Below are 14531 nucleotides of genomic sequence, written 5' to 3'. Positions count from 1 at the left end.
GGACTGGCGGAGCGATGGCGCTGTGGAATCGTTCTGGGCAGAGGTAGGATCGCGGAGGAGCGCGACGCGGTGAAAAAGACGATCGCCGGTGTCTGAATCGGCGGAGGAAGGAATAGGCGGTGTCTCGGCGGCGTCTGGCGGAGGAAGGCGACGGCGCGACAGAAAGGGGGGAAGCGTCTGGGGTGAACCGGCGAAGGCTCAGCGAGAAAGAGAAGAGAAGGGGGGCGCTGGGCGTTGGACTGACTGGAAGAGCGATCTCTGGTGGAGGTCGATCGGCGAAGGGCTCTGGTGGAGAAGAAGAACAAGAAGAAGAAGAAGAAGAAGAAGAAGATGAGGAAGAAAGACAGAGACGGAGGACGGCTTATGGTGGAGGAAAGCGACGGCGCTGTGCGTCTGGTGGAGGGGAGGAATCGGCGTCGCGGGTGAGAGAGAGAAGGAAAGGGGGATGGGGGATTTTTTATTTATTTATTTATTTATTTTTATTTTGGAAATTTTAGGGTTAAAAGTGGGTAGAGGGAGGGATGCAGGCAGCGTGATAGAGTAGTATTAATTATGGTCACCACTATATACTACTTATCATTTTGAAAGTTGGAGGGGTATAGAAATATTGGGAAAAAAAAAAATCAAAATGTGAGGTACCAATTAGTCATGACTGTGATTAAAAGTCACCTTTTGATCTGAATTTTTTTTTTTTTGTTTAGGAAAATTCGATCACGTCTTAGCAAAAAAATCAGCAATTATTTTTCAAAAGACCTGCACCAAACCAAGCAAAATCATCATAAGTATTATTAGAAATTAAACAATAAAAATGAATAAAATTAAAGAAACCAATTAAATAATTTAGGTTGTCTCCCAAAAAGCGCTTTTATTTATAGTCTTTGAGCTAAACTTTGTCTCGCATCAATTATGAACATTAAAATCGGCAACGGGTGCCGAATTTATAGAATCAAGTGAGGGTCCCTCGCGGTATGATTTGAAGCGATGTCTGTTGGCCACACACTTTTTCTTCGGCTTAAAATTTTGATTCTCCTTATGACACTTTTTTGCTGCCAGCAATGGTGATCGTTTGGGAATCCATCTCCACTTTTCGACAATCTTTTTTCTTCTCTTACTCTCTCCAGTTGGTCTTTCCTCTAATTGTTTTGTCAACACAGTTCTTCGTTTATTCTCATTACCAACTTCATAAGTTTCATGCACCACAAAATTAATAAAATTAATTGCATATAACAATTCAGATTCAATAGGACATTTGATGGGATTAAAAATATTGAAATTAAATTCTTCTCCATCAAACTCCAAGTTGAGTGTGACCTTTTTAACATCTATTTTTGCTCTTGCAGTGCACATAAAAGGTCTTCCTAACAAAAGAGGCGGTGAATTAAAGTAGTGTGCATCATGCATATCCAAAATATAAAAATCAACAGGAAAAATTAATTAATTCACTTGAACTAGTACATCTTCTATCATACCATCAGGATAAGCATTGGTTCGATCAGCAAGCTGAATAATAATTTATGTTTCTTTTAGAGGCCCTAGATTTAAACAGTCCTATATTGGTCGAGGCATGACATTAATAGCAACTCCTAGATCTAGCATAGCCTTAGTTATCTCAGTTTTTCTAATCTTACAAGGGATAGAAAAAATACCTGGATCACCTGTTTTAGGCGGTACCTTTATTTTGAGAACAGCAGAAACGTTCTCACCCGCTATAATGTACTCATACCCTCGAAATTTTCTCTTGTTAGTGCACAGTTCTTTCAAAAATTTTGCATACTTGGGAATTTGGTTGATAGCTTCCAGGGAGTGGGATATTAAGTTCCACCTTCTTGAATATTTCCATCATCTCTTTTTGTTTGTTTGCCTTTTATGGTTTCTTCAACCTGTCAGGAAAAGGAGCTGATTTAGCTTCAGTAGGAGGAATAGAGTTAGGAAGTACCTTTTTGTGAAGTTCAGCTTCTTTTTCAATCTCCATCTCAATCTGATCCTCATTCTGTTCCTTTGAGATATGAGGTGGACCTTCCAATTCCTTTCCGCTACGAAGGGTTATAGCACTCGTATTCTTTGGATTAGGTCGGGAAAGACATTCAACCATTGTATCACTGCAGATAGTGATGGCGCTTACATTTGCTGGATTTGGCTCAGGCTGAGCGGGCCACTTTCCTCTTTCACATAGTTGTCTTACCTCATCTGACACTTGATTGATCTGACCTTGTAATTTGTCAACAGTCAATATCATCTCTTGTTGGAACTTTTTCGTCTCTTGTTGGAACTGCAAGGTAGCGGTAGCCATAGACTTCACCAAGTCTTCCAAAGACGGACTGGAGTTGCTAGTGGGTGCTTGGGGCGGCTGTTTCTCATAGAAACGAGGTTGTTGTATCTGTTGCGTAGCTCCGAATGGGTGAAGAGCATTAATTTGTTATGCATTTACATAGCACAGGTTCGGATGATTTTTCTAGCCTGGATTGTAGGTGTTGGAGTACGGGTTGTACACTGGAGGTCCATTCACACCATAGTTTGTAGCATCTACATCTACTACATAGCCTTCTTTGAGGGTTGGGCATGCATCTGTAGGGTGACCTGCACTTGTGCATATTCCACACGCTTTGACCTGGACAATCGAGTTAGATTTTTCCACGACCATCTTGCAAACAAAGCTCGTCAACTCAGAAATTTGTTGCTGCATCGATTGGATAGAGTGGTCGTTACTTTTTCCGCTCGTCTGTCCAACATCCCTCGAACCAAATTGTTGTGTGTTTTCAGCCATCCTTGCAGTAAGATCCCAAGCTTGTGTTGGCGTCTTATTTACTAGAGCTCCACCACTTGCAGCATCGATGATGTTCCTGTCCATCAATGACAAACCATCATAAAAATATTGAATGAACAATTGATGGGGAATTTGATGTTGTGGACATTTAATGATAAGCTTACTAAATAGCTCTCAATATTTATGGAGCGTTTCACCTGAGTGTTTTTTGATGCCACATATCTCCTTCCTCAGAATCGCAGCTCTGGAAGCTGGAAAGTACTTCTTCAAAAAAAATTTCTTCATGTCATTCCATGTGTCGATGCTTCCAGGTGGGAAATAGTAGAGTCAATCCTTTGCAGCATCTTTGAGTGAGAATGGAAAGGCTCTGGGTTTGATCTGTTCGTCAGTAACACCTGGTGGTTTCATGCTGGAGCACACCATGTCGAACTCTTGCAAGTGTTTGTGAGGTTCTTCACCTGCAAGTCCATGAAATGAAGGAAGTAAATGAATTAATCCAGATTTCAGTTCAAAAGCAACAGTGTTATTGAGTGTTGGAAAGTTAATGCATAAGGGTTGTTGCGCCAAGTCGGGAGCAGCCAACTCCCTTAGAGTTCGGGTATCTTCAGCCATGACAGTCTCTTGATGACTTTCAGAGTCGCTAGAGCTAGAGATATTGAGGTGGCTTAAAGATTCTGCCAGCTTCGCAACCTGAGCGGCTTTTCGTTGCTTGGTTTCCTTTCGCAGCTTTCGCTCAACCTTCTCGATCTCAAAATTAAATATCAGTTCACCTGTACGAGAAGAACGGGGCATATATAGGAGGATAATTCAAATAGCACAAAAGAGTAAAACAAAGCGCCAATCCCCAGAAACGACGCCAAAAATTGACCTACCGCGCGGTCAATCAAATATTTCACCTATTCTGTGATCACAATTTAATGTAATACAGGGGAATGGATCATCTCTACAGGGATTGTGTGATTTACTCTTTCGCGTTTTAATGCAGTAAATAAAATGGGAAGTTTTCTTTTATTATCTAATGAAAATAAAACAAGAAGGCGATTAAATTAAGGGAGAACTAGCTATTAAGGGGATATTTGGCTCAAGGGATGATGCAGTTATGGCACTTGTGTTTTATCATTGATTCAATAAAGTTAGTTCTTATTAAAGTATCAATAAATTGGTTATAGTTATCAACAAGCTCTGACAACCAATTTTTCCTTACAGTGTAGGTAATTAAGGTACGACTGAGTTAACACCCTAATTAAGCAAATAAACCTAGGTGCGCCCATAAGAAATATTGCCTAATCGCATTCTAATCTAGAAAAACTCAATTCAAAAAAATTACTACCTAAGATGAGCAATTAGATTTGATTGTCTAACCCCCGGAAAGAAACTATTTAACCCGGTTGTCACCTATTCAAGTGCGAATACAATTACGGATATCCTACCTGAATTGACTTTAGATTATCAGACTAATTCAAATATTGGTACCAAAATATTCAATCAATCGAACAATCACAAACATTATTCTCAGAATTAGACAAATATTGATAATTAAAAAGAAATTTTATAAAGAAAATTAAGAATCTCCAAAATAAAAGAACCAAACCATTATCACCCCTCAAACCAGAAAAGTATCTACTCCATGGGAAATCTTCTCTGTCGATTTGCTCATACGCGATCTATGAGTCTGTCAGTCTTCTGCTCTTGTGCGTATCTGCTCTGTCCGTTCTCTTCTCTCTTCTGCGTGTCTTCACCTCTTTTTATTTAATTTTTGCCCTAATTATTTTGTAGCTGGGTTTTTGGGCCTTTAATTAAATTCCCATGTCAAGAGGGTGTAGTTAGTCATGACCATGACTAACTTGATTGTCCAATGCTGATTTTTTTCTTTTATTTTTCTTCAAATTCACCAAATTTGTCTTTTCTTTCCTGCATGTCGGAAATAAACAATACACACATAAATTAGGTAGAATCCAATCAAAATCAATCAAGTATCGCATATGATATGAACATTTAACGCATGCGATTTCTAACTATCAACGATTTATGTATTTCAAAATGGTGGACAGAAAAAGCGTTACAAAGCAGCTTGATGCATTTAAGCTGATTTTGAATGAAATCCAGGCCGAGCGAATGAAGCTAAGTGAAGCCTTCCAAGTGGCGACGATAATTGAAAAATTTCCGCCTAGCTAGGGTGATTTCACGATTTACTTGAAACAAAAACGGAAGGAAATAGACATTGCGAGACTGTTCAATTGTCTCCAAACTGAAAATGAGCATAGATCGAACCTAGCAAGCAAGGGACATCTGATGCTCGGCAGCAAGGCCAATGTAGTTGAACACAAAGGCCAAGGCTTTAGTTTCAAGACTGCTCCGAGGAACAATGACCTGCCTAAAAAGAACTGAAAGCCCGCGGACAAAAGAAAGGAGAAGCTGAAGCCATCTGGCGGCATTGAAAAAGCAAAGAGCAGCTTCAAAGGCACTTGCTTCAATTTCAGGAAGATCGACACCGTTTGATAGACTGTAAGACGCCAAAAAGAAAGAAATAGACGAATTAGGCACACTTCGTTTCTAAAGATGAATAGCCACTTGACCTAACATGTGTTGTTTATGAGAAAAATCTAGTGGGATCAAACAAGAAACTGTGGTGGCTAGACACATGAGCAACACGACACATATGCATGCAGAGGAATCAGTTTTCCTCGTTTGAGCATGTCAAAGGTGAAATGATGTACATGGGGAATGTTGCTCCTGCTGAATTCAAAGGAAGAAGGAATGTGCTTCTGATGATGACTTCTGGAAGAGTTGTTACGCTGACCAATGTTCTCTATGTGCCAGCGATGACAAAGAATCTGGTCTCGGGGACGCTCCTGATAGAACACGGCTTTAATATTAACATGAATGGTGATAATTTTATTTTGCGTAAATCAGGAGTGTGTGTAGGCAAGGGATATGTAAAGATTGGTTTGACAGTGATTGAAAATAATAATAATAATAATAAGTCTGTTGATTATATTGTTAAGTCATCTACTTTATGACATAGTCGATTGGGTCATGTTAATTATGATTCAATACCTCAATTAATTAACCTGAACCGCATTATAAAATTTGAATTAAATAAATATAAATATATGAAATTTGTGTTGAAGCAAAACAAACTTAATCGTCATTTCAAACAATTCAACGTGAAACTGAACCACTCGAATTGATACACAGTGATGTATGCGATCTGAAAATTGTACAACCATGTGGTGGTAATAAATATTTTACTATATTCATTGACGATTGTACAAAATATTGTTATGTGTATTTACTTAAAAGTAAAGACGAGGCATTAAGTAAATTGATTTTGTATAAAAATGAAGTGGAAAATCAACTTAACAAACGAATCAAATGAATTCGAAGTGATAAGGGTGGAGAATATGAAACTCCAATCGGAGAATTTTGTGCACAAAATGGAATAATTCACGAAGTAACTCCACCCTACTCACCTCGATCAAACGGCGTCGCTGAACGCAAAAATTGCACATTAAAATAAATGATAAAGGCAATGTTGTTAAGTTTTAGACTACCCCAAAACATGTGGGGGAAGGCAATTTTGAGCAGTAATTATCTGCTTAACTTAATATCTCGGAAAAAGATGGAGAAGACCCCTTATGAGCTTTGGAAATATCAAAAACTATATTACAAACACCTTCGAGTGTGGAGGTGTCTAGCTAAGGTAGTGGTGCCACCTCCTAAACGTGTGAAATCGGTCTCAAGATAGTGGACTGTATTTTCATAGGATATGCACATAATAGCACTGCCTATCGAATCTTGGTATTTGATTCAAAAATTTCGGATATCCCAAAGAATACGATAATAGAATCAAAGAATGCATCATTCTTTGAATCTGTGTTCCTTGCAAAGGTAGGCACTGAATCTAGATCGATCAACTAAGAACATGAAACAGTGCATCAAAGATCGAATGGAAATGTATGAATTTGAACCAGGTCAAGAACCTGAGCTCAGAAGAAGCAAGTGAGCACGAGTTGAAAAGTCGTTTGAAATGACTATTTCACTTATCTTTTTGAAAACGAGCCTCAAACATATACTGAGGCGATGACGTCTCCTGAAGCTCCTCTCTAGAAAGAAGCCGTAAAAGGCGAAATTGATTCTATTCTTCATAATCACACTTGGGAACTTGTGGATCTCCCAACTGGTTCAAAACTTCTTGGATCAAAGTGGATATTCAAGAGGAAAATAAAACCAGACGACACAATAGACAAATACAAGGCAAGACCTGTAATCAAAGGCTACAAGCAACGAGAAGGCCTAGATTACTTTGACACATATTCTCTTCTCACGAGAATAACGTCCATTAGGATGATCCTTGCGATAGGCGCTCTGTGGAATCTTGAGGTCAATCAAATGGATGTGAAAACGGCCTTCTTAAATGGAGATCTTAATGAAGAGATCTACATGGAACAACATGAAGGCTTTACAGTTCCAGGATAAGAAAAGAAGGTATGTAGACTTGTGAAATCACTGTACGAACTTAAACAAGCTCCAAAGTAATGACATTAGAAATTTGATCATACCATGATGACCAATGGTTTCAGAATTAATGAATGCGATAAATGTATATACGTAAAGACCATTGAGTCAAGTTATGTGATTATATGCCTCTACGTTGATGATATACTTATCGTTGGTAGCAACGATAACATCGTTAAATCCACCAAAGACATGTTAAATTCTAAATTTGACATGAATGACATAGGTCTTGCTGATGTGATCTTAGGAATTAAGATCAAACGAACCGAAAATGATCTAATTCAAAGTCAAACTCATAATGTTAACAAAATTCTCGAGAAATTCAGCAAGGATGATATAGGAATAGCGAGAACCTCATTGGACACAAGTATCCATTTATTCAAAAATCGTGGAGATGGTGTATCACAAATCGAATACGCCCGGATAATTGGAAGTTTGATGTACCTGATGAGCTATACCATACCCGACATAGCTTATGCTATAAGCAAGCTGAGTACATATACGAGTAATCCTAGTCGCGAGCATTGGAAAACCATCGTTCGTATACTTAGGACTTATGATACACTCGAGATTACGGATTGCACTATAGCAGACATCCACCTGTAGTAGAAGGCTACTCAGACACAAATTGGATATCTGACACTCTTAATTCAATATTAACTAGTGGATATGTGTTTATACTAGCTGGTGCAGCAATCTTCTAGAAATCCGCTATACAAACAATTATTACTAAATCCACAATGGAATCTGAGTTCATAACGTTGGATAAAGTTGGAAAAGAGGCGGAATGCATTCGCCATTTCCTCAAGGATATTCCAGATTGGGATAAACTTGTGTCAGCCATTACCCTGTACTGTGATAGTAAATTTGATATTGGTAGCGTAGAAAGTATAATGTATAATGGCAAGAGTCGACATATTCATCGTCGACACAATTCCATAAGACAACTGATCACGACTAAGGTTATTGTTATAGACCATATTGCGTCAAAGGATAACCTAGCGGATCCGCTAACCAAAGGGTTAAATCTTGATGCAGTTCACAAATTGACTAAAAGAATGCGATTTAAGTCTACTGAGATATAAGTTTTTATAAAGAGAAATCCAACCTATAAAGATTAGAGATCTTAATAACTAGGTTCAATGGGACAACCTGCCTATAAGACTTATATACGTCACTGTGGGGACTAATAACCTCGACCCATTCCTATAAACGAACAGTGACAGAGTAGGAAGGATAGCAAATAATTGTTTTAATGATCACTGAGTATTATATCACTCGAAAACTTAGAAAGATCACCTATATGAAAGAGAAGTGAGACCACTTCAAAGGAGAATTGTTCAGGCTCAGTTCTTTAGAGACTCTTGCAGAACCAGGATGAGTTCCACGGCCAAAACGGACCAAACAATGAAAATTGAACTAGGACTATGGATTCTGTATCAATATGTAGCTCAGTTACTAGGAAACTGAACAGTTCAAAGAAAACAGTTCTACTGGATAGTTGGTAAAGACTATGTGTTGTAGAAAGCAAAGTTCAAAGGAAAACCTATTTATCCTATTCATAATTCATAATTCTTTCATCGAGTCATTGTTCTTTCCCCTTTCATGTGTGGGATTGTTAGATGAATATGTGAAAGAAGAGGAAAAGGAATATGAAAGGTTGTGTCCGACGTGGGAAAACAGACAAACTCACCCCTCTTTATTTATGTTTTGATTTCAATAACAATAAATGGACCAAATGGGATGTAGATTGGATTGGACTTAGTTTGGGCATTGGCTTATGCTAATTCATAATTAATTAATCAAGACTTGGGTCTTGGGACCGTGGGGGCTCGTGGCCCAAGCCCAATTACATTGAAATCCAAATAATTTAATTTTATATTTATCCAATAAAATATATCTAACTGATTAAACGTTACATGTATTGGATATATTAAAATAGTTGCAACTGAATGCAACGTGCATAAAATAAAGTGAAGTGGTTACGAAATTTAAGTTATCTTAAATTTAACTTTGAAGAAATTCAGATATAAAAAACATCATCCTCGTTAAATCTAAGGTGAATTTTCTTTCTTTTAGAATCTCTGAAAAATATCTCTCAAAAGTAATTTTTGCTCCAAAAATTCTCAAAAATTTCTACCTCTTGATTCAATTTGCGGAATTTGTTATTCCGTATGATTCGTTCTATCTTGGAAGGCGATTAGTAACGAGCCGAATTCGCTTCAAGAAAATCGCGTCTACGCGAGGCTTAGATCTGATTTAAATTTGATATTCAATCTCGTTATTAAATTATTATTTTTTGATTTTGTTCTAAATTTTGTCACTTGTCAGATCTGCTAACATATTTGTTTTATGTCAACAAAATTAAATCAGACGGATGGACAATAATATATAATAAAAGTTGGAAATTGGATTTTATCGAGATGAATGTAAATTGCAAAAATATAGAAATAGACAAAGTTGAATGGAAACAAGTGCAACAACTAACATAATAAGCCAAGAAGAAGAAAATATGAGAACTAATGTAAGAGAAAGAAATAAACTAAGAAAGAAATTGAAAAAAAAAAAAAAAAGAGTAAATATTAGATTATAGAATTTCGAAAAATGGCGCAGGACAATGAGTTTTCCCTATTTCTTCTATTTTATTCCTTGCTTGGCCTATGGACCTAATCACAATTTTCTCAATCACTTTGCTTATCCATTCTCTCCACTTGTTCGAACTTTCCCAACCAACTTTACTTTGGATAAAAGTTTTACATTTTCTTTCACTCCTCTATGTTTTTACTTGTATATATATGTCAACACATTTTGGACATCAGAGTGGACTTCTTCGTAAAGATTAAGAAGTAAAATATCTATTTATTTTCTAAGTCAATCGATTTTTTAAGCCAATCAAGACGCTAACATTGTCATTCGAATTTTGTGCGGTGCAGAGAGCCACTAGCGCCTTCCTTATATATAACCTAACAGGTTAAATAATTTTAAAAAAAAAAAGAGAGAAATCAAACTACAATAATAATTGTTAAATAGATCAAAGTATTTCACCTCAAAATCACAGAAAATAGAATGATCAAGCGCAAATACACCAAACAAAAACAATGTATAATACACAATGCCATACATCACAACCTCTACAAACTATACATGCTCTCTCTATACCTCTGTATCTTCTTCTATCTATAACAGATTATCCTCCTCGTCCTCGTCAATTAAGCTCAGCTCAGCTCGCTTATGCACTCACTCACTGTCAAATCTTATTAAGTTCCGGTTGCAAAGAATAAAACACAGACATCGTATATAGACTTACGTGGCGGGGCCGGGGGCTGGGAAGATTATCGTCTCCACCAATCGGGTATCTTCAGCCGCCTGGTTCGATGAACGGCCAGATTAACAGCCGGGACCTTGTTCCTAACCTGTCTCCATATCATGTTCACTGCATCTTCCTTCTTCGGAGGATATTGGAATTCGAAGTGATGAGATACGGTTTTGAGGTGCGACCACATTTTCATCCATTTCTCTCTCGAAACCCCTCTCAGCTCGTTGACGAGGTGCCCAGGATTCAGGGCCTCTTTAACTGAGAAGAAGATGGAGAACTCTGTGTAGTCCAATTCGCTTTCGAATGGTAGCTCGATTCTGTCGCTCACAATGACCGGAATGCAGTGGCTGACGATCGCGTCGAATAGACGGCATGATGAGGGAGTATCGCCGGCTGGATGGAGACAGAACTTCGAAGAACGCATACGATCAGAAGACTATCACATGCAAAAGATATTCCAAAAACCAACCACCATTATAAATTGAATACGATATTTCGAATTCCCACAATTGACGTTTTTTAAAAGGATACATTCGATAAAGAACAATGTTTGTACATAATTTGACAAGACTTACGGCTTTGAAAGCTTCTTCCGAGGCATGGCCTTCCTCGTATATGAGGTCATCTGTTCCATTCAGCACCTTGCGCAGCTGAGCTCGAATTATTCCCTCCTGCAATATTCGTAAATCAGAATCAATGTGTTTCTTGAAATTTGAAATCAATAAAGGCATGAAAGAACACTTGCGTCGATCAGCATACATCTTTCCGGATGGTCCTTCCACGGAAGAAGAGAAGTGTCTTACGGGACGCATAAGGATCTTCGGGGTCTTCACCAACATACGATTCTATCATGTGTACATAGGGCGCAACGACATCTTTCCCCAGCCTAGAAATGTTCATTATCCGGCCAAAGTCAGCAACAATGAATATCGATGCATTGATTTCGTCACGGTAATGTCTGAAAGCATTCGGATGATGCAGGGGGATTACATGGTCTCGCCCGCCAGATCTTTTCCAGTGATCTGATGCTTTAAGTATATCTATCATCTCGCGCTAAAATTAGATGCAACGGTTTGTCATCAGATAATGTCGAAAAAAGGATTCACTACAAACAGAAATACACAAATATATCACTCCACAGACTGCTAAACGGAGGAATTCGACACAATAGTTCTATCGAACACTTCTAAGTTCATGTTTTGTATTGATTTAAGACCCGAAAACCCAAGAAACCAGTCAAACAGGATCCCAAATAACGATCATCAAACACCAACACTGATTAGAAGTCACTATTGTAATCAATTCCACAAATTATCATCCAACTAATGCAAATCATGGAAGTCTAATAGCCGACATTGTCAAGTTCTTCATCGAAACCAATCGAATATCTGATCGAAAGCAAAAGCAACCGATTGCTAAGACTAAGTTGCAATTCAACAAATAGAAGTCTGAATTCATCAAATCAAGGCCTCAGAACAATGCTCATATCAACTACAATGCTAAGATTAGAAAAGCAGATAAAGAAACGAAACCCTAGCTAGCTAGCTGATAAGTTCATGAATCAACATTTCAACGCTAATCGATTAAAAAATTCAAATAATAACCAAACAGCAGCTGGAAAACATAAAAAAATTCACAAAAATGCACCTGCAAGTTCTCGTCTACAGTGTTCAGCTCCGCCATGTTCCTGACATAAATGTTATAACTCAGCGACGAAAAGAACGGCACAAAGAACACATCTGCCGAATCCGGATCCGCGACCCTGACCGCCTCCCGGTCCGACCCGCCCCCATCGCTCAAAAGCGAGGCCATCATCCAGTACTCCACACTGTGCTGCCGCCGGAGGCCTTCGTTCCACATCCACGCCGGTACATTCTCGGCAGTCACCGAAGTGTTACTGGGAAACCTCCGGTCCATCATTCCGGCGTTGAAACGGGGCGGCAAATCGTACATATAGACACGGAGGGGCGGCGATCCGGCGCGGCAGGGCCCTGCATTGGCGAGCTGCGGAATGAAGGAGAGGAAGTGGGATTTGTAGTCGACGGTGGCGAGGAGCAGCGAGCCGAAGAGCAGAGGTATGCATAGTGAAATTGACAAGCAGACGAGGGTGGAATTGACGGATTTTTGCATCTATTTAGGGTTGGGGCGAGGAAATCGGCAGGCAGTGGTGCAAGAATTTGGGCGAATTGGAAGGCGATTGGATCGGAGAAGCAGATGGAAGAACGAATGGGAATTTTGGGGACTGCGTCTGCCTGCGGTTGGGGTTTTTCTAATTTTTTATTCAAACTTATTTTATACGTATTATTTCCAACTAATTGATTAGGGTTTATCAATTACTACAATTAGTCCACTTTGTTTTGTGTTTAAGAAATATTATATTCCCTCCCAGAACTAAATATTTATTTGTTTTTTTTACTTAGTTAGTTTTAAAAATATTAGTATTATATTAAAATATAATATGAATAAAATCAAAATAATTAAAATAACGTTATTAGCATATATCATAATGATATTTGTGTAATATATTGTAAGTTGTAAGAGTATTTGTAATGTTAGGTAGATAGTACAGTTACTAAAAAAACAAAATTGATACTTTTTTATCGGACATAATAAAATGAAAAAATAGATATTTTGTTATGAAACGGAGGAGTATTACGTAGATATAGTTAATTTAATTAATTAATACTATAATAAAGTGCTATTTTAAATATTTTTTATGTGATGAAATATTAAAATAAAATTAAATTTATTTTAATTTTAAATATTTAATTTTTTATTTACAAAATTATTTAAAAATAGTCATTATTGTATCTCTTATAAATCAATACGTGCTATTAGAAAAAAAAAAAAAAAAAAAAAAAAAAAAAAACTAAAGATAATTAACACAAATAAGAAATGTAATAATAAAAATTTATATAAATAATATATAAATTTTATACCACATTGTGTACTTATACTAAAATTTATATAAATAATATATAAATTTTTTTAGATAAGTTTTTTCAGTAGGGTTCCTAAAAAGGAATGTACACATTGTTTATATAAGTAGTTTATTCAATTTATTTAATTACTATACAATTTTGGATTGTCTGGCACCGGCTCATCCACAGGATGATCGTCCTCCACAATGTGCAGCTTCCTCGAGCCCTGACAACATCACCGTAATCAACTAAAAAAATTATCGCACCAAAATAAAATTGTAGTCTAAAATCGAACGTTCGCCTTACCCGTTTCTCTCCTGCACAAAAAAAAAATGCAATTAGGATTAAAATGGATAAAATTGATTTGGGATAGGATGAGGACAAAATAGGAAAGTAAATAAGGTATGGAGTTGATTTCAAATGTTTTTAAAAAGTGGGGAGTACAACGTGCATATATTATACTTAGGAATTGAACTTAAATATTGAAATTGGGATGTATAATTTTTTGGGGGGAGAAAATGAGGCGAAGTCTAGGAGGCTAAAGAGAACAAAGCAAAAATGAAATCCAAAGGCACCCATGTTCTTAATCACAAATGGGCCATAGGGATGTTGGTTGCGTCTGCTGGCAAGTAAGGTAACACTACGTCCAGAGGGAATGCCAAAATAGTATACATTTGATCGCTCATACTTCCTAATTTAGTAAGAATGTCCGCTACTTTATACTCTTCCCGGTAAATGTGATAAAGCCGATAATCGTTTTGATAAAGGAAAAGTTGACGAATACTACATATAATTGAAGCAAGGGGATGGGTTTGAACAAACTCCTGCTGGATCAATTTGATAGAATTGCCGAGTCGAAATAAGCAACTAATGTAACAATCCCCAGCTCCTGTGCAAGTCTCAGTCCATGCCACAAGGCAAAACGTTCAGTCCTGAGAATTAACGAAACTCCAATAGAGTTGGAAACTCCATTGTCCCACTCACCATTCTTGTTCCTGATGACTACACCATA

General features: G+C 37.6%; 1 protein-coding gene across 1 annotated transcript; it reads right to left on the bottom strand.

The window, feature by feature from the left end:
- Positions 1-10344: 10344 nt before the first annotated feature.
- Positions 10345-12860, bottom strand: LOC127244712 (probable arabinosyltransferase ARAD1). Its single transcript, XM_051265191.1, has 4 exons — positions 12246-12860; positions 11358-11651; positions 11174-11269; positions 10345-11034 (listed from the first exon to the last, which is right to left on the bottom strand). The coding sequence occupies exons 1-4, from the start codon at positions 12726-12728 to the stop codon at positions 10615-10617; spliced, it is 1293 nt and encodes a 430-aa protein (XP_051121148.1). The 5' UTR covers positions 12729-12860; the 3' UTR covers positions 10345-10614.
- Positions 12861-14531: the final 1671 nt, after the last annotated feature.

The sequence above is a fragment of the Andrographis paniculata genome, unplaced genomic scaffold, assembly GCF_009805555.1.
Source record: "Andrographis paniculata isolate CXL003 unplaced genomic scaffold, ASM980555v1 Contig21END, whole genome shotgun sequence".
Taxonomy (NCBI): domain Eukaryota; kingdom Viridiplantae; phylum Streptophyta; class Magnoliopsida; order Lamiales; family Acanthaceae; genus Andrographis; species Andrographis paniculata.
This window is presented reverse-complemented; position numbering and strand designations above follow the sequence as displayed.